This window comes from Synchiropus splendidus, chromosome 6 (assembly GCF_027744825.2).
Source record: "Synchiropus splendidus isolate RoL2022-P1 chromosome 6, RoL_Sspl_1.0, whole genome shotgun sequence".
NCBI classification, from domain to species: Eukaryota; Metazoa; Chordata; class Actinopteri; order Syngnathiformes; family Callionymidae; genus Synchiropus; species Synchiropus splendidus.
The window spans coordinates 23,720,657-23,742,500 of record NC_071339.1 but is presented as its reverse complement, the minus strand read 5'-3'; the positions used below and the strand labels follow the sequence as shown (position 1 = coordinate 23,742,500).

The 21,844-nt window shown below is 40.3% G+C and overlaps 1 protein-coding gene across 16 annotated transcripts in view; it reads right to left on the bottom strand.

Annotated features, from left to right (window-relative positions):
- Positions 1-21,844, bottom strand: part of LOC128760232 (receptor-type tyrosine-protein phosphatase T-like) — a 203,969-nt gene that overhangs the window by 87,265 nt on the left and 94,860 nt on the right. For all 16 annotated transcript variants that reach the window (XM_053867406.1, XM_053867409.1, XM_053867407.1 and 13 more), the window contains exons 9-11: positions 18,981-19,096; positions 18,614-18,794; positions 10,623-10,732 (exon numbers count right to left, since the gene is read on the bottom strand). In XM_053867406.1, coding sequence (XP_053723381.1) covers positions 10,623-10,732; positions 18,614-18,794; positions 18,981-19,096 — 407 coding nt within the window. The remainder of the gene's footprint in view (positions 1-10,622; positions 10,733-18,613; positions 18,795-18,980; positions 19,097-21,844) is intronic.

Genomic DNA, 21,844 nt, shown 5'->3' with positions numbered 1-21,844 from the left:
AAGACCACGGACATCGAACCAAGGACAAAAAAAGAGTCCAAAGAACTTAAATGCTGTCAAAAGAATGGTGCGTTCCATTGGTGGCGAGTTTCCACAAAACTCCCGATGAGGAACAGTGCAGGCTGTCACTCTGAATGACAGCTGCTATCAAGGACTATCGACTGGTGGTTGAGAACATCATGGTCGCTCAAGCCAGACACATTTGTGCATTCACCATGTGAGCTCGTGTCCTGGTCTCTGGGGGGCGGTGGGGCTCAGTTCATCTTACTTTCTCAAAAACAAAGCTTTCCGATGATAAAGATGGTGATGGACTTTTCAATATACACCATCATCCACTGTCTTATTCCATTTCAGATGTTATGACCTTAAAATATGTGTGACTTTTTTTAGCATAAGAGGGTTTCACCTTTTTTCCTAAATGATATTTAAGGTAACAAATTTCAGCATGAATGTTTGTCATGTTGGGCATTTGATGGTTAAAACATTTTCTCTGAAACATCTTGGCCACGACTAACAAATATAAATGCTTCAAACTGAGGAGGTGCAGCTATTAATTGTGGACTAGAGGGCGTTTGATCAACAACTTTCTTTAAACCTCACAGTTTTTGTCTGTAACGCTGACCACTCTCCATACTTGCACTCCATTTGACCCATTATTATGAACTAAAAAAGACCCCTCAAAGGGAGAAAGTTTCAGCTCTCAACCTCCAAAACTCGGCTATTGGCCAGCGCTTCTTCATTCTCCATGTATAAGCACTGTATTCCCATGAGGCAGCAGCGACAGAGAGCTAAACAGCACTCAGACTGAGACTCTTGGGAGGAAACATTTAGGTGGAGAGCAGAGAGAAAGAATTGTTGCTTTTAGGGAAGAAAGGGTCAGGATTTGTGTCTGACAAAAAAGCTAAGGTTTGAAAAACATGCTATCAATACCATGGTTGGTATTTTAACCAAAATGTATAAGCCAATCAGGTCAATTCTCTATTTACTATGCTTGTGAATTAAGTGAGAGATTAAGTTTTAAGTTAAGTGGGATGGAAGACATGGATGTGGAGTTCATGCTTTAGTTACTCCTTTTAACTACCAAATATTTCTCTCAAAGAAATGTGCGGCATACATAAAAGTCCATGCTTCTCGCTCCGTGCTCCCTATCCGCTCCCTCTCTCCTGATAGTTGATGTACTTGGAATCGGTGAGACCATAAAACTCAGGTTGTTTTATCGGCTGATGAAAAGGCCGGCGCCCAAAAGGCCAGTGCATCTTGGGTAATAGAGTGTGTGTCTGGGGGTATAACTCACAGGAGTGTGTGTGTGTGTTTGTGCGTGAGAGTGAATTAGCAAGAAAGATGGAGGAACAGAGAGAGTTAAATGGGAGATAGAACCATAAAAGTGAGAAAAAGGATAAAAGGGAGCAAGAGAGGAAGAAAAGGGCTAAATGTTGAAGTGCTAACATATTTAAAGATTATTCACGCCGTTTAGTTTTATGATTTCATTCTGGTTTTGCACTTTTTTAGAGTCCAGGCTGTCTTGTGAATATAATTGCAAAGAGCCTGTAAACTTTCGGATTTTATATAGTGTTGCTTATTTACTTAGATATAAGTGCTGGTCTGAAGCATGCATTTTCTTCTTAGAAGTTTCAATCTGAAACTTCTCATAGAAATAGTGTCACTCAAGCAAGATTTGCATCATAACTTACTAAGTCCACAGACTTTTTGAACACAAGTTGAAAATTATGTTAAAAAACAGGACAGGTAAAGGACTCATAACTTCTCTGTTCAGCTTTAGCGTTGCCTCTTAATGTCTACCTCACACACCATAGACAGAAAAAAAGACCTTCACAAATTCTTAATACACACAGTTGTATAAGCCTTGAAGGACTGTGCTGTGAAAAGACAGAAGAAAGTGACATTACTGCCATTTTTTGGTGAATAACTTGTCAAAAAATCTATTTTCAATGTCTGAACAGGAGCAGAAGCTGATGTGAAACACTTGCTGAATCGCTTGGCTGAAACCCCCCAGCATGTCGTTTGTATAGCGGCTGTCAAATGAGTGTCGCTCATGAGTGTCTAACTGTCAATGCCGGCTGACGTGTCTGGGACGCAGTCAGAGCATAATTTTCTCTTCACAAGTTTGTTCATACTTTAGTTGAGATTCTCATTGGGACAGCCAGAAAATAAGTCCATATTTCATATTTCCCATCAGATGTTTTTTGGAAGGCACAAAGGTTTTGGAAGTTGACTGCAAATAATTTCCCATCCAAGACAAACAATGATGAATCCAATCTAGTTTTAGCAAACTCTTTGTACTATTTTTGATGCTGGCTTATATAGTGAACATCTCATCTGTTTTGATCAATTAACCAACAAAATCAGACACAAGAACAGACATTCATTGGGGACTGAAGCTCATCCAAGAAAAGTGGGTGAGACGCCCTATCATGCGGGATGCCTGGATCCAGATTTGAACCTATGGACTTTGTACGCACTAAATAAATGAAGGCAGACACTGTGGAATCGAAATATTTGTGGTGCGTTACCAAAATCCTAACTATGAGTACCCCTGTGTTCCCAAAGTATTGACCAATCAACTTCTCTGTAGGACACTGTGGTGGACATGGTTTTAGACAGAAATGTCTGGTGACTTTCAATGTTGATCTATTTCTACAACAGAATAAACTATACTCAAGTTTTGGGATTGAATCGAACCATGCTTTGTTGTCAGAAAACACCTTCAAGGGTTTAGAGTTAGGAAGAGTAAATTATTTTCCCAGCAAAGAAGCCTAAAGCAACAAACTAGTACATTTCCAATCAGTGAAAACTAGCACCTCAGTCCATGAAGCAGGAATGAACACAGCTTGATTATCCTTGCTCGGCTTTCATTGTCCCAAGGAGACTAATTGTGATATGTGGAAATATTACCAGTCTATACTTAGTCGCCGTCTGTCTTACTGCCTCGGCTGTTTGCTTATCAAGAGTCTGTGAGAACAAAAGAGACAGCTCCCAAGTATTATTGGACCATTGTGTGCAGCTATCTCCTGTCCCGCTGAGCTTATCTTGTTGGCAACAATAGTGAGTGAAATGAGGAAAACACCAATAATCCTCCCATGTGTGTTCCTTTCGACAGTAGTTGAAAAATAGTGGGCGCTAGAATGTTGCCCATTAACTGAAACCAATAACAATTTAGATTTATTTTAAAATATAGTAGCTATAGATAGTATCTATCTATCTATCTATCTATCTATCACCACCGGTGAATGCAGCACATCATGCAAAATGTTTCCCGATTCACGTTAAACGATCCTGCTACTTATTCTACCTCACTTGAAGGGTATAAACCTTGCTTTTGTGAGGTATTTGACAGTGAAAAATTAACAATGTGAGACTTTTATAAATATCCAGGCTGAATAAAGTAGAGCCGCATTATGCAAGAACGCACACACTCACACAGGCAGGTGTAAGTGATGCCGTGCCATTCCCCTGCAGGCTAAACAGGCAGAGTGACAGAGTAAATGGGGTCAGGAGCTCAAGGACTTGAAAGCCAAACTAAATATAGTCTATTATCGACAGAATAAGAAAAACAATATGAGAGAAGAGAGAGAGAAAAGAGGACAGCAGGGTGTGGATAGAAATACTGGATGGGAGTTTGTGTTCAGGCAAAATGGATGCGATGAGAAATGATATTAAAACTTCATCATTTTGACCTCAGGGTTTTTGCACTTTAAGACAGATGTATTTCCCATTTATTTGAAACTAGTTAAAAGATAGAAGGCCCTGTAAGGATGGATAATCTGCCTGAATATGGCTTTTATTTTACACTGATGAAGAAAGTACCAGCAACACCAGGCATGAACTGGACTAGTGACTCATCATGTTCCCCTTTCAACACCTACTCAAGAACAGGACCTGTTCAGAATCATGGTCTTGATGAAACACAACCATAGTCGGAATTATAAAATCATAGGCAAACATAAAAGTTTACCCCAAATTATTCTGCAGTCTATGTTTAGCGCTACCGCCCCATTCCTGCTTCACCACCAGAGACGAGCAAGGATTTGTTCTTGATGAACCAAAAACAGAATCGATCAGCAGATCAGCTCGGACGACTGCTGCTCACATAATGAGAATCCATCATCCCTTTGTTGAGAAATGTGGCGGAAGAAAAGATTGTAGCAAGTGAATGTCGTCCACTGGAATCAACAGCACGGAGCGCTGAAACTGGAATGAATGCTAGACTGGTTGCCGCCATTGATTCCGGTGATTGATTAAAAGCTCGACTTGAAACAAGACGAATCAGGGGGTTAAGTTATTTTCACTCAACAGCAGCCCGGCATAACTTAAACCCCATTAAAAGCCTCATCATGTTTTGCTTCAATGAAAAAAAAAGATACACAATTATATTTTTACATTTGTGAGTTGTGATGAATTGTCTTATTCTCCATGAAAAAAGATCCTTCCCTGAATACTTTCCCTCTGAGCCCTTAACCTCGATTAATGTCCTGCAACCGTTGTAAAAAATGAAGCAAAGACTTGCTGCTGACTTGAAGTGGTGCAATCAAAGATTCCAGCGACTGGTGACCTTCCAGGCACGATGAGAAATGATTGGGTCGACGGGTGCAAGCAGGGATCAATCGATGAATAATGTGGGTTATCTGCTGTATTTCCAAACTTATCCTTCAGCCATACAACAGTTTGACTGAGGGGTCCTTATGCAGTGCGAGCAGAAACGTGATCTCAGTCTCAGTTTGACTCTGGCGCATTGCAACATCTACCAGCCGAATGAGACATTCTCTAAAAAAAGCTTTACTCCAAGAGATTCTTAACTTTATCTTGAATGGAGACAACACAATGAAATTACAATGAACTACATTTTATTTAAGGCAAAAAACACCCCCTTATACACGTGCACGTTCAGTGAAATACTTGATGGTCAAGGAAAACAAAGAAAAGGACAGGATGCGCTCGGCTGCGTCACGGCAATCAATGTTGTTGGCGGCATCTGTTTAGCAAGCAGGGGCTCAGAAATATCAGGCGAGCAGCGGGGAGGTGAGCCAGCCTGCTGAAACTTCATGTAACGCTTCAACGAGCAGATGAGTCAATTAAAGACGCCACTGACAGGGTCATGATCTGTATTTGTTGGGAGGTCTTGTCTACTCTCAATCCAGATGAGCAGACGGGTCAGAGGAGGAGCAGGTCGAGCTGGCATATCTTTGAGCGGGGGGGTGTGTGGAGGTGTTTTATTAATCTGAGGTACAGCTGGATTGATGTACGAGATAGTACTTTGGCTCTAAGTAACTCAAAGCTCTCACATAATGGTTTGCCATTTATTGAACTCATGAACCAGGGGAAAGGTGAATTTAAATTCAGACATTGACCCAGATAGATAAATATGCAGCAATATGAAAATTTAAATAGAAAATTCATGCATTCATTCGCTAAAGAGCAAATAAACACAGAATGCTATTGACCTGCAGAGTCTGACTGCAGATGAGGAGGAATATTTATTTTAATTTTTCCTCCGTTGAGGCCAAATAGACTTTACACTCTCCTGTAAATCGGTGCAGTTCAGCAACAAAACTATGCTGTAGGAACATCAATCTAAAAGGCGCTTGGGATTAATGTCAGACAGTTATGCATGGTACCCCGGACAAGACGTGAGAGCCAACCAACCTTATGTGGTACATGGGGTGCAAATTCTGAAGCTAGAATCTAAAACCTGCCCTCTATTTAGAAATTGTCTTGACTTTTCAACTGTAACTTAAAGGGCCATCACGTCTTTGAGAATCAGAGGCAGTTGGACAGAGCACAGAACGAGACAAGAGAGATAGCTCTGGGATCGGATCTGTGACCAAGTGCTGCAAGCTGAGCCGTCAGTTGGGCCGCCCCAGGGAGGATGTCTGATGGAGACCCCGAAACACACCGAGATCACAGGAAACTGATGGTGAGTCCAAGACAACTGATGAGATGACATTCAGCGTGAAAGGGGACTGCCTGTAGTCTTGCCGCATGCACCAATGCTCTCCAGGCTTCAGGTTGCAGCAGAGTACCACACAGCCCCACTCGGCACCCACGCGACTTAGAGACATATCTTCCCCCAACCTGGGTTGCACATGAAGTCTTGAAGTCTTTTCTGAAGCTGGTCGCTGTGGCCTACGAACTCAAATCCTCATCGTGGGGCATATCCATGCAAGGGGCAGTTATGTATCCCTGACATTGCCTTGTACCAGTGCCATACTAAAACCAGTAAGTCACTTCTAACACTTTCTTTTGTGGAAAATTGTAATTTTCATCATTCTGTTAAACATTTTACTCTAGTTTTCACACTGTTTATATTGTATTTATATATTCTGTGTATGTTTGGTACCAGCATGTGAGTTCCCCAAGGAAGATAAGGGAGGTTGAGGCCCTTGTTTTGCTTATGACATCACTGACTATCTATGGTTGGCATTTATACCTCTCTACAGAGGTATTTATACCTCATTCAGAGACTTGCTTGAAGTCTGTGCTGCAGGGATGTGACTGACTGCTCTCCCTTTGTGCATCGTATTTAAGCAAATTCACTGCTTTTCCTTAAGTCATTCAGGTTTCAGTGGTTGAAGCACTTTCCTCCACAATTCCCAAGAATCGCCTCCAGCATTCAAACCTACAACTTTCTTGCTTTCACGTGTGGTGCACTGACCACTATGTGACCTGGCTGCAATTAAAAATTCTCCAAGAATGTTATCAATACTTCTTAGAACAATGCAGACATGATTGGACAATGCATCTATTGGGTTTAAAATAAGGAAAAAATGTTGTTTTCCATTGTTGTTTCCTTGTCCTTTCTGAATGCCTTCTTCCAGTGCATTTGTCAGGATCAAAAGAGGATGTGGGCTTATGAAAGAGGGTGGGGGATCATAGGGAGTGGGGTGCTCACTCTCACTGTAATTCTCGTCTTTCTTTCAATCCTGCAATTAGCTGTAATTATAGTCATTCACATGCTAGATGAAGTGATCATATTTGCACACTGAATTATATCAGACCACGACAAACATGGGCTCATCTGAACTAGCTTTTATCTCATCTCCCAATTCACAACCTTCTTCACATCTGTATCACCCTCCCAACGCTGTCCTTATTGTCTTTGCTGCAATTTGCATTCTGGACACAGATGGGGCTAAAAAAGAGGGCGATACAAGAGAGTGCGGAGCAGGATGAGGACAGGACAAGAGCCCCTTAGATGTTGCTAATAATGCCTTTAATCCTGTCAGTAGCTGCAATTATAGTAATTATCTCTAATGGCGGCGCTTTGTGTGGCGACTCGTCCATGTTTAACAGATGATGCCGCCTCCACCAGACAGGGAGGCCAGATTCATATTAAACATATTAATGAAGTCCACATTGAAGTTGGGAAGTTGGGATTGATGACAGCCCCCAGGGACCACCATAAGTGGCTCTGAAAGCTCTGGGTCGAGGTCTAGGAGAGGGAACTGAGTGGTTTTATGCAGAAACAGAGTGAGAAACATGAGAAGTGGTGAAAGTGGATTTGAACAGATGCAATTAAAAATGAAAAAAAAAAAAAGTTTTGTCAACAGATGCTAGATTGTCTATTCAAAGATGAGTGAACAAAATTATGGACACGTGCAATTCTCAAATGATTTTTTTTTTTTTATGAAGAACTTTTTGATTGTCAGTCGTTCTCACCGTGCCTGTGCCAAACACCAAGACTTGCACAGTGTGCCACGTGATAGGTGCATCATGGTCCCACAGGTATGGAAACCCCTCTATCCCTTAGTGCTAACAGAGATCGCAAAACTGAACACGGTTGATCTTTTTCATGAGAATTCTAGGCTGAATTTCAAAGCAATCAGTGGAAGGAGTCCCAGTTGACCCCGAGTGAGTTGGCTGTAGCCACATATGGGTCATGTGTCAAACATTCGGCCATTTTATGGGGCCCAATGTAACTTCAAATACATAATAAAATGGAATTTGTCACTAATTTAAAGGGAAAGAAGGCTGATGCATACTTATGCACATATAGTCTCTTTTGAAAGGAGGCAGTAATGAAAGAGCCCGATTTATTTCATTCTGGCACTAACTAGACGTGTTTAAAAAAAATCAAATGGGGACAAATAATGCAATTCGTTTGGTGTCTTACTTCCTTTCAGGGACTGTTAAGTAAATGCAAATTTGAACTGATGTATAAAATTATGGCTTGCTTCTATGAAATCCCAGATGTCCGCTGAAGTGGGATACCTGGAACTTTCTCCCGGGTTCTTCCAAGTCGAACGGACAGGTTTTGGTCACAGCCACAGGAGGCCATTTATCCAGACGCTAGTTCTGGTACAAATGGCAAAAGTCCATGGCAGCAGACTGAGAAAATCCCAAACTCCATTCGGGAGTGTGGCATCCAAGTCTTTGGCTGACTGGTGATTGCTTATTGAGCTCACAAGTCAGAGGCTTCCACAAGTCTCAAAGATCCTTGTGACTGATAGTCATCCATCTTCATTGATCGTATGTGATGTAATGACTTTTTTTTTTTTTTTTGCATATTATCATCTGATATCATTCTGGTAGGTCACAAGCAATTCTCAGCGTCTCTTGGTGAAAAGCTTTTGTACATACTAAATTGATGTTCAAAGTCCAAAGGACCGAAGGATATTCTCAAAAAGAAAAATTATCTTGCTTTGATTCAAGTATGTACTTTCAGTTCTAATAGCACCCTTGAAACACTCTACAACTTTGGCTCTTTGCTAACTTTTTCCTTGCACAGTGAACTAAAATAAATAAATAAATAAAAAATTCTGATTTATTCACACACGTCTCTCCCGCTTCTTGACACTTCACTCTCTTTCACGCTCAAACACAGACACACACACTCCATCTCTGGGTGAGGTGGGTCCTTGATGCGGCGATAGAAGACGGAGAACAGGTCAATAATTCATTAGATAGAAGGTTCAATCCAACTTCAACCTGAGTATACTGCCTGGAACCACACACACACCCACCCACTCGCAACTCTCAATCTGTCTTTCTCGCTCAATCTCGTCACATTGTGTCAGAGCTGCCAAGTGAGATCATCTACTTTAATATTCTTGCCAAAATATTCACTCAAAAGTGCTGCTTAAATGTTAAAGACTGGGCTTGAAATTAATGTGACCTGACCATGAAGTGCTATATTCACAAATATGTAGATTCCATTTAGGTGGTAATGGATCTTGAATTGCATTATGGGTAAACTATTTTATAATGTGTGTGAACTCACATATGATGCTTTTTTCATGAAAAAATATTTAAACTTTTAGACTTCCACCCAGGACACCTTGCTCAGCAGCTTCTGTGCAGCCATAGACTTTTGAGGACTTTATTTGTGGGACGGAAATGGTTTATAACCAATAACCACCATCCACGCGCTCACAAATCGCAGAATCACTCCAATCATCAGCAGAAAACCTCTGGGGCTCTGCGACAACAAATCACCCATCAGCTCTTCACCTCTCTAATGGTCCAGCGCATGATTTGACACAAAGTCCAGTAGCAGGGTTCCAAAATCACTCTGACAGCCGCCCACATGGCTGCAGGCTGTTGCAGTGGACTGTTGTCATGTCACTGCAGAGACACCATGACCACATGGTCATTCAAATTCCACAAACAGGTATGAGCCGTCGGGGCAATTCAGACTGGTTTATACATGAGATATCTGATGATACAACAAATGCCCAAATACAATTTACTTTTAAAAATGACCTGAAGCAAAGATGTATATTTTGGAAATGTGGGATTAGAACATCAGTATCATAAAAAAGTCTTTGAAATTGTAGACAGAGATGATTTCAGTCCTTTGTTAGTCCCACAGTGGGGAAATTCAATGTGCCACAGCAGCCAATGACAACAACTAAGTCACAAGCTATGACAACAACAAAAATACCACTGCTATCATTGCTACTAGCTGTTATAATACAACCAACACAGATTATTATTATTATTATTATTATTATTATTATTATTATTATTATTATTATTATTATTATTATTATTATTATTATTATTATTATTATTAATGACAGTAATAATAATGATAATAATAAGAAGAAGAATAATAACAATAATGTATTTTTATCTGATGAAAATGACACATACTATTATGTGTGATCAAAACGCAATAATGTCTATCCAGATATGAATAAGTCATCAACATAAAGCCACGGTTAAAAATTCATTAAAACAAGAGGGAATTAAAGAAAAAAAATGGGAAAACTTGTGTGTTCCTATGGACTCTCCTACAGTAGCTACAGTATTATCTCTCCTCTTTGCTGTATCGCCGAGGCTGGTGATAAAACCAGTGCAGCAGAGTGGTCAGTGGGGTGAAATGAACATTCTCTGACATTAAATATTATTGACTGTGAAGAGAAACTTTGACTTCTTCTCCACGCAGCAACATCACAGCATTTGTCGAAAAAAATATTCTGAAGTGTCTCAAGTCGAGAACACAAGTGCTCTCTCACCTGACGCTCAGTCAGGAAGACAGCTGCAGATCATTTACGATTAGCACATTGGTTATACACAGCATGTTTTGAAAATAATTACAGCAAGAATCAACAGATCAGGGTCCATTCTCACAAGAAGTGGAATGATGAGCTGATGCGACTGACCTCGTACAGGGTGATGACCCCGTTGGTCTCATTGGGAGCTTTCCACTGCATGTAGATCTTTTCTTCATAAGGCGTATTCTGCAGAGACTCCACTGGCACTGATCCCGGCACTGCAGAGGCAGAGAGCGACACAGAAACATGAGATTATTGTTTGACACCGCCGTAAGGCTCCCATTTATTTACCGTCCGCAGTAAATGCATTAGTAGACTTGGCAACAAATGAAATGTGCACTTGTGTACTTTTAAGTAAATTCACAGCTTGATTTGTGATAATGCATGGGCACATATCTTGTCTCGCAGTTTGTATTAAAAGGAAAAATAGCAGACTCTTGAGTGGGTTGATGCATGAGGTGTTTTAAAAAGCCTCTACCTTTGGAAGAGATGGAACTGTTAAAAGCAGAGAAACTGTGAATTTAGTGTGAAATACTGTACAGCCACACTGCCACAGTCATAATGAGATAGTGCAGTATTCTTCTATAGCACTTAATGTCACATATTGAATTGTGTTGTAATGCACAGTGTTTTGAATGAAATAAATAATGGGATAATGATTGACAGGTCACGGACAATAAACGCAGTTGCACATGGTTCAGTGTACCATGCTGGTATCACATTGCTAAGTAGAGAATAGCAATACCTGATGTGAAGTTGAGCATTAGGTGTGGCCATTGAGATAAAAATGAAAATCACGATTCATTGAGGCTTTTAGGCCTCAGCACAGATTATTTGCTACATATTTGTAGGTGTAAATAAAAATAATTATTTTACTCTCCATAAATATGCAAAGCCGTGCATGTGCCATTACAATGACCAAGATCACCTTCGATCAGTAAACCTTCATGAGATCAGATTAGATGGGCTTTAATAGTCCCACAGCTGAGAAATTCTGGTGCTAAAATGCAGAAGAAAACACAGCTGAATTAGGATTAAATATCTAGCATTCTTTGTTTAGCTCACATATTGTGCTATTGAGTGGCGGCTGTGGTGAGCATATATCTGATCTTACACATTCCAGAGACACAATCAAGGCAGACCAGCTCCAAAGCTCTGCAGGAAACTATGCTAGAGAGGTAATGGCAAGAAGAGGAAAACAGAAATAACCAACAAAGCAGTTTTGCGGCATTTATTTATTTGGTTTTCCAGTTAATTCTAGATCCTGATGGGCTCATATTATAATCCCACTTCCAACATGGTTGGACAAGGAGAGTGCAGTATCTCTAGCTGGTCTTTAAACCCTGGTCGATAGTGGATACAGGTAGCACACTAAGTGGTAAAGATACAGTCCCTTATGGTAGAGGGAATGGTAGAAGAGGAGTGAAGGACAGAGTTAGGAGGAAACTGTATGGAACACTAATGTGCAATACTGACGAGATGGTATCAACCCCTTCATTTTTTCGAAGATGGAGGACTAATATTGTGAAGCAGAATGGTATTGATTTGTATTGTGATATACTGCAGTTCAGAAAGAATAGAGCAATGTTAGCATAGCATAGCACATGATGAAATATAGTAAAATGTGCAAAGTTGTGAAAATAAACTGCCTGGAACTGGAGAGGAGAGAACAAAAAACCTAAACTAACATGGTTTTATTCTAGTATGTAGTGTTCTCCAAACTTTATTGATATATTTGTCCATGTACCACTTCTCAGATCTTCAAGAAATAGATTGACTCATTCAGATCTAATACGTTATATTTCTCAATACAGCAAAAGGAAGGCACAGCCTGAGGGAATTATATCAAACACAGAGCCCGGAATTTGTGAGGATTAAACTTGACAAGCTACAGCATTAAATTCAATACGTTCTCACTGCACCTTCGTGTTTACTTCAGACTCTGTTTGGCTCCAAGCCCCCCGGTGAAGGAGATATCGATGGAACCTTAGTTGAACATAACTGGGCATGATTTAAGCTAAAACTGGAGAGAAGAATGGAGAGTTTACTCTTACGAAGTTAGTCGGTCCTATGTTGATATATATTTAGAGTTATGTCAGTGTCAATTATCTGAAAAATGAAACGATCCCCCGGATTTTAAGTGTTGGTCTGTTACAGAGTGGTTGTTAATGTTTAGCTTAGAACAGCATGACGCATTCTCTGCTGCCAGTGTTGTTTAAACTGACATAGGCATAATAAAGTATTCTGTAATGTTACTTAAAATTTGTATTAAATTAAATTAAATTAATGATTGTGTAGTGAATTTCTCTAGTCTGAGGTGATCAACAGAATATTAAAACACTGAATTCAAGATTCCAGAGGTTTATTTGTCACACATACAGTTATACGCGGTACAGCGCATGGTGAAATTCTTTGTGCCCCTGCATCCAACAAAAGAAAAAGAAGTGTGCACACAGGATGCATACTATGATAACAATAATGAATTATAGAAACAGCAGTATGAAACAACAGTGCATGTGTGAATGTGTCCCATAAACTTACAAGCAGATCATGTTTTGGGCAGTTGGACTGTTGATTAGTCGAACTAAATAGTACAGACTAGTAACACTAGTTTCTCCTTAAAATACAGTTATATTTATCTATTTTGAAAGTATTTCTTTCATAATACAATTTAATTCAATTTATTTTAAATTAATAAGAGTCATTTTTGTCATGTGCAGCAAGAGTTATAGTTCCTTGTAACTAGTGTCTTTGGCACTGCTGCTGCAGTGAGCTACGATCTTCCGAAGCATGCAGTCATGCCATATTGACTTTTAAGGTGGAACCTTTTGCAAAACCCCCTGTTGCAAGAGTTGCCCAAAGCACCCCAAAAGACATTTCAATGTTTTTTTTATGTTTTATTTAGTTTTAAAGAAAACACAATTTTCTTCTTTTTCCCATCTGCTCTATCTTCCATCCTTTTCAGACGCTTCAATTGTCCCTGCTCACCGGGACTGTCCTCCATTTGCCATTTTATAAGACACATTGCTTGCATAGAATTCCTACAGCTCATCTTTTGGAAAGCTCATTTTTGTGTTGCATCTAATGAAAAGGTCTTTAAGAGCCTGCTGCCTTTGTTGGAACCTATCCCTCCGTTGCGTTCAAGTGTTTTGCCCTTGCTTGAGAAACACTTTGCTTAAGCGAATATATTTGCTATTTGCTTGAAGAAGCACAGTACAAAGTATTACAGTGGAGGCGGATAGAATAAAGACGTCTGGATTTTTTCGTCAAAACTTCAGCCCTGTGTTGCTCTCGCTTGTCTGACGCTGGGTGTGGATGTGTTTATGAACGTGTGCTCCTCAGCTCTGCTACGTGACACGCTGCCTGACACCTTCTGTCTGGTGTCTGCAAAAACAGACTCGATCCTGTTACCAGGTAGATTTTATATTTAGACTTCTGCCAGAGCTGTCACCTCTATAATCAACAGATTTGCTGATTTAGCTGTTTTGGGCACAAATGCTCCTACTGCAAGCCAATTTAACATGCTACTGACAAAATGTCGTCAGGTGAGTCAACATAAAGTCAGGCCCACTATTTGACTGGCAGATTGCTGAATCCAGACAGACTCTTCCCGCCATACGACGAACAGATAATCATTCACTTTTGGCCACATTTAACTTCCCATTAACAGCCCCATGCTGTCTACATTCATCGAGACTGACACTCATAAAAAGAAAATAAAAAAAAAATCATTTCATGATTATAAGAACATATTATAGAACTCATATATTGTTTACTTTTAATTATTAAATAAAAAAATTAAAAGTGTTCGTATGACATCTTCCTCTTGTTTAAAGAATAGAGCCATTTGTATTCAGCGTCTTCATTAAAAACATGAATAATTTGGACCGAGCCCCTTTTATGGAGCCTACGAACATGTATGAATAAGAACACACATAAACACAGGTCCAAGACTGAGAGTGTTTCTAATTCCGAGGTGTTGATTAAGACCCCATCTGTGGCCGAGCATATCAAACGATCCTAACAAAGGAACGCAATTAGATCCTGCCATGTCTACTCAACGGCTTATCAGTCATCAGCGTGTGAGTCTGAAAATACACGTTTGTTACACCACACACCATGTGTTTGGGTTAGAAATCACATTGATGCGTCTGTCCGGAATTCTTCACCATGCAAGAGTGTGTGTTTGTGTGGACTTGAATTGCTGTATTTGTGGGGACAAATTCTTGGAAACACACCTGCTTGTGGGGACTGTGTGCATTTGTGGGCAACTTTTTCCATACAAGACTTAAGCCTCAATTTGAGGATTACTTAATAACTAAATAAAATAACTAGGTTTTTATAATTGAATTAATGTTTGGTATATGTCCTGATTAAGGTTAGCCATTTGTTTTGGATGGTTAAGTTTGAGAGGCTGGGGAAAGGGTCCCCGTGTGTGTGTGTGTGTGTGTGTGTGTGTGTGTGTGCGTGCGTGTGTGTGTGAGTGCTACACGGGAGAAAGGTTTCTTTAACAAGATAAGAGCCGCTGTAACATGTTAATCATAACTTGGTTCATTCTCACCTAGTGGAACAATGACTGCGTCTCTTTATCAAGCCTGAACTCATCCACACATCCACTTCTACTCCCTCGTCCCCTCTTTTCACATTAAGCCACCGCAACAGTTTAATTAATTTTTTTTATTTTTTATTTATTTATTTTTAATGGATCTCAGTTTCGATTTTCTTTGTTCATTCCCTAGCCTTTCTCCAGTGGGCCCTTTCCTTGTTTTTATTACATTAAGACCTTGTTGTTTTAATAGGAACCTAGTTTCTGTAGCGTGTTTAGTGGTCTATAGGTGGACTTCACAGTAGCAGAAGCAGAGCCGAAAAGAAAACGATAGGAATGTGAAATATATTTTTCAATTAACACAGCCTATCCTGATGAAATGCTATTTGTGAATAAACTTTATGGAGAGTCAATCATTTCACCCCAAGAATTCATGTTTAACATTCTCATTTGGACACTGAAAACACGTTTGCAATATTTAGAATAAAAGCTTCTTATTCATTTCGCTGTCTATAAATGTGGCAGCTCCTAAAAGCAAAAGGTAGGAATCACCTTCTTTTCAAATGATTTGAAGCTGTTAATCAAGGATAAAGGTGCTTCAAAGATTGAGAAAAAAAAAGAGTTGAGTTTAATTGAGACAGGCACTCATTGGCAGCGGAAAAAGGCCAGTAAATTGGAGATCAACTCAAAGTAAGTGAAAGCAACATCAAGGTGTTTATTCCTTTATTCTTGCCAGTGTCCATAATGACAGCCTCACCATCTGGATGATGTGTTAAAGATATATTTCTTAACACATATATTTCAGAAATATATATATATATATATATATATATATATATATATATATATATATATATATATATATATATATATATATATATATATATATATATATATATATATATATATATATATGTTTTCATCCCTTTGGCATTAGAAGAATTCCTAGTTATTAACTAATACAGAGTGGTGGCCAAATGTGCTGAAGATGTTAGACAGCTGTCATGTCCTCTGAGACACTGAGTTGTCCTGACAACCACCTGACAAATAGGTGTTTGGATGGTTATGTTAATGGGCTGCTGTGAGTGTGTGTCTGTGAGTGGGCGATGGTGAGACATGACATTTGTCTGTAAGGCAAGTATGTGTTTTGTTCGGCTTCAACTTGTCGGCTGCCATTACGTATGGACGGACAGGTGGATGGAAATGACGTTTGGGGTTTGGACATGTGAAAAACAAACATGGAGGAAACACAATTTGACTTGCATCTAAAAATGGAATAGAGGAAAAACAAGAAAACAAAAAAATTAAAACAATACAGGAAAAAGATGATAAAAAGGTACTCATAAGAAAGTAAGGAAAGAATGTCTGAATTAATGAGAAGGAGGCTGGAAGGGGCGAAACAATGACGGGAAGTAAAATAAGGAAGTTAAGAATAAGTAGTAGTTACTGACACAGATGTGTAGCTAGACCTATGTAGAATGAAGGAAGATTAAAAATTAAAAAGGAAGTGAGGAAGAGAAGGAAGAAGGAAGAAAGAAAGAAAGGAAGGAAGGAAATGGATACGCAGCTGGGCCAGTGCGTGATGTTTAAAGCAAGAAAGATTTAATGGAGAAGAAGAAGGAAGAGAGAAATTAATAGAAAGAAAGAAAAAAGAAATAATTAAATGTGGGATTAAAGAAAGGAATGGAATAGATGTGTCGCAGGGCCAATGTATGATGATTAAAGAAGACGGAAGAGTGAAATGAATAGGAAGAAAGAATGGGAGGCAGAAAGAAAGAGAGGAAAGAAGGTAGCATGGAAGAAAGGACGGAAACAGATATGTATCTGGGCCATTGTGCGATGATCAAAGAAAGATAGTACAGAAGAGCAGGTAGGTAGAAATTTGTAGAGAATGAAGGAAGGAAAAAGGAAAGTATGTGGAAAGAAACAAAGGATATCTGGGTGTTGAGTGAGCGAGCAGAAGGAGAGAAACTCGTAGTCGACGTCATCATCATCATGATGTGTGAAAAAGCAAATAATTGTTAATGAAAACTCAGGTCAACTAAATGGAGTTACAGCTTCGTATCCAAGAGTCAAAGTCCCACATGAACAGTTTGTGAGCGTACGTGCACGCACAGCGGCTCCATCCTAACCATCAGCATCCAAACAACAATTAGCATCTGCATGAACAATCACTGTTCTCTTCCCTAATTACTGCATCACAACCAGGAGATTAACAACTGTTAAATAAAAAAACAATTAAGAACAAAACAATTAAGGCTGCTTCTTTTTTTCCGGTTCGCCCCCTCAAGTTACGTCTGCTCCCCAGTTATGTTGCTGCTTATCTTAGAAAGCTAATGTGTGTGCATGAGCGGAGGCTGCTTTTGGCCGGGAGCCGCGGTGCTCCCCAGAAGCTGAATTCTGGGGATATTAGTGAGATCCGGAGGAGGGAGTTTCTTCCCATGGGAGAGTTGGAGAGAGATGAGAGATGCGGGATCATCAGGACAGAGTTTTGGAATTTTGTTTATTACGATCCAGTTTATCACAGATGAGTTGCGGCAAGGAAATGAGGAGCATCAATGAATTAGCCATAATGTCTGACGGAAATGACAATGATGTTTACAGTTTTGTCTGCAGCTTGAACTCCTGAGGGCTCAGATGGATGAGGGAGCTGTGAAGCTATCAGTGGTGGGTGGAAGTACTGGATGGATGCAAGAAATATGGAGGGATGAATGAAGAAAACTTTTGGGGAGATGGGGAATGGATTGATGGATGGATGGATGGATGGATGGATGGATGGATGAATGGCGAATGTACGGTCAGACAGAGGGAAATGGATAGATGGATGGATGATGCATGGATGGATGGATGATAAATAGACGGACAGAGGGGAATGGATTGATGGATGATGGACGGATGAATCGATGTATGGCATGATGGATGGCTGGATGGATGATGATGAATGGATGGAGAGAGGGGAATGGATTGATGTATGGGGAGTTGGGTAGATGGATGGGTGATGGGTGGATGAATGAATGATGAATGGATAGACAGACAGAGGGGAATGGGTGGATGGATGGATGATAGATTGATGGATGATGAATGGACAGACAGGGGAATGGATTGATGGATGATGGACTGACGGACGAACTGACAGACGGATAGATGGATTGATGTATGGGTAGATGGGTAGATGGATGGTTGGATGGATGGATGGATGGATGGATGAATGGATGATGGAGAGATGATGAAAGGACAGACAGAGGGGAATGGATTGATGGATGATGGACTGACGGACGGATGGATCAATGTATGGATAGATGGGTGGATGGATGGATGGATGGGTGATGAATAGATGGACAGACAGAGGGGAATGGATTGATGGATGATGGACAGACAGATGGACTGACGGATGGATGGACAAATGTATGGGTAGATTGATGGATGGATGCACGGACAGACGGATTCAACCATTTGCTGTTGAGCCATGCACATAGACTCAAGTTGAGATTCTGATCCTGACAGGACGCACATCAGAAAAAGCTGAACACCAAAGAAAATGTGAAAAACTCACCATCCTCCTCCGTCTGCTTGACTATCTCCTCGCTCTCTTTGCTGCCCTCTGGGTTTGCCAGAACCAGCCTCAGTCGGACTGTGACAAAGGGTCTAAGGCCCCTCAGGGTGTAATGAGAAGACGTCGGGATGAGCTCTTCGGCTGCAAACTCTTGCTGGTTGAACATGTACTGGTACTGGACCTGAGGACACCAGTGCATAAAAAAATCAAGCCACTCTTTATATAAGGTAAAGCGAGGTTATGTTGTGAATGTTCCGTGATAATAAAGCTAAAGTTGAGTGGACCTTTTGAGAAATAACACCACTCAATAACACATTTTTTTCTTGTTATGTGTTGATGAAATGAAAAGACAGAAAAATATTTGTACCGTCAGGTTGTAACTGTGACAGCGAGTCACAGCGTAGCCAAACGTTTCCCACTGGATGGTCAGCTGTCGAGCTCGGATGTCTACCACGTTGACATTCTGAGGACCGTGAACTGGATCTGGATGAACAGAAGTACTGGTTACTATGACTACCAGTACAATTCCTACGATCGACCAGTTAGACTATCACTTTGAAGTAGATTGAGGAGCCCAGTCGTCTGTCAGAAACTAGGGACAGAGCCAATGATGCCACTGATGATGGCCCCTGACCCACAACTTAACAATGAGACTGAGGGAACTTATTGGTTGTATTGGTTGAAACACACGTCCACCAGAGCAGAATGTAACTTTGGTGGTGAACTGTGGCTTGGGAGGGAAGCAAGTTCAAACATCCTTTGCTGTGATCTTTTAATTACTTGACATCCTGTCTGAACACTGGACCGTCACAGATGAATCAACATCAATCTGCAAACATTCCCTGTGTGTCTCCTCCTCTCCTTCACACACACAGTAGACTCTCTCACACTCAAGTCTGTATTCCTATCTTTGTGACGACTGCTCATTGGCAAAATGATTTCGATAGACTACTGAACATAACCATCCAAAACAAATGGCGAGACGTTCAGAATCAGAATCAGAATCAAATTTATTGCCATGAGACGTTACCATGACTCTTAACCAAATTTAAACCCATTTATAATGACCCAATAATTCTATCCTCTAATCCTCAAATTGACGCTTAAAGTCATGGAGTCCAGCAAAAGGGCCACACAAAAGCACAATGTATTCCAAGAATTGGTCACCACAAGTATAGCTAAACAAGGCCTAGCCACACAAAACCCTATCATTGCCATAAGTCTGGATTTTTTTGGGAACTGGTCTTTTGTGTTTTCTAACTACAGAGCCCAGACTGAAGAATCCCGAATCAACACAGACATCAGTACCAAACAGAACCCAAGCACCCTCAAAATACCTCACTAATGGTTGATTGCAGACATTAAACGCTTGTTTCACCAATGGACCTCCTGGACTGTCAGATTATCCAAATAAAACCAGATAAGACAATGGCATCGGAGATAATCCATCTTAAAGGTCAACCAAGACAGACGGTGGGTTTTTGGTTCTGTTTGTAAAAGGGCTTAAAATAATTAGATTAAGGATTAAAAACAAAAGAATTGGTAACATGCACCGTGTTTTTTTTTTTTTTTCTTTCCTAGTGGACCTTTTCTGTTTGCGAGTCCAGACGTCAAGGTCCCCTGCTGCTTCTTATGGTTTTAGGAGTCTGTGTTTCTACTTAAAAAGACTAAATCCTATAAACTGCCTCAACCCGATAAGACAGTTGCAGACTGACATTTGGCAGTTAGAGGAGCTGCAGGGGGCGAAACGCTGCACAACTAAACCAGTGCTCAGGTCAGCGCAGCGGGTGCTTTGTGCTTTGATACTTCCCACATACTGCTGCTAGATAATAGGACGTCACCATATCTGAGCGAGTTTAATTCCAACAGCAGCTGAATTTTTAATTGAAGTGAAGGCAAGAAAGGCAGCAGGTCACCACACAACACAAAGCTACATCCACCCACTCCAAGACGGTAATAACTCCCAGAAGGTCTTTCAGGTGGGAAGCTCAGATCTGGGCTGGGAGAGGTTTGATTTCAATGGGTTCTCAAGGTGAAAGAGGTCACGCTCATCAACATGGATCCACTCAGATGATAATTGCTCATTCAAGAGTGTTGATATGTGATGTGTAAAGTACCCAGCAGATCACCAGCCGAGAACGGGCTTCCTTAGTACAGACAGGAGGCGCATTAGAAGCACTGGGAATCCAAAACTGGAGAGAAACTATGTCATCGTGTCCAAATAAATAATGTCAAAATTAGCATTTATAGAGCAGACAAATCTGCTAAAATAAAATAACAACAATAACAAAAAATAAATAAAATAAAATAAAAAAACAACAAATGAATCATGGGAAATGCAGCTATAAATCATAAATAAGAACAAAATATTGACTGAATTTGCAGTTTAATTAATATGCAAACACAACCGGCCTCGCAGAAAATGACCCAAACTGTGTGTTACTTAAGTATAACTGAGAACTACCGCTACATACTTGCTTCACAATAGCACAGCTACATTTGTGTTCACATGGATATAATAATGCAGAATTGAAATTTGCAAACGCATAAATAATTCAATGATGTTCCTCTGATGAACACGCACACACCTCAATTACAGAGAGATGATCCGTCATCAGCAGGCTGAGGAGACGGAATGAAATCAGCAGGAGTAGCAATAAATCAAAGCCCACTTCTACGTAAACTATGTTAGCCAAAATTACATTTCAGCAGTGGGGTTTTCAGAGGGAACAGAAACCAGAATACAAGTCTACTCACAACAAGAACAATCCAGCTAATTCAGTCATCTTCCGACTGGGATGGGATGGGAGCTAATCTTTCAGATAATCTGACTGGTGCTTGGTGGGAAACCTCTGAGCTGATGACTTTGGTCGAAGCAAAAGCAGATAAGAGTGGGCTGACAATGGAACAGATTTTCAGAAGCTCCGACCAAAGATTCCTGGGGTTCCCACTGCTTGGCTTAAATGATTAGGAGACTGAGAAAAAAACAAAAACAAAACAAAAATGTGGACTTGTTTTTTTTTTCTTCATTACTCTCGGCTCAACAAACTACCTGAAGATCATCACACTCATTGATCTGCACATACGACAATCCTGCAACATCAGACACTAACCCATACGTCACACATACCAAAACACACAACGACTCTAATTTGAGAGCACATCCTGACGTGCAGGCTATGCAACTATAATTCCCATCAACAACAGATATTAACACATGGAAAATTAAAG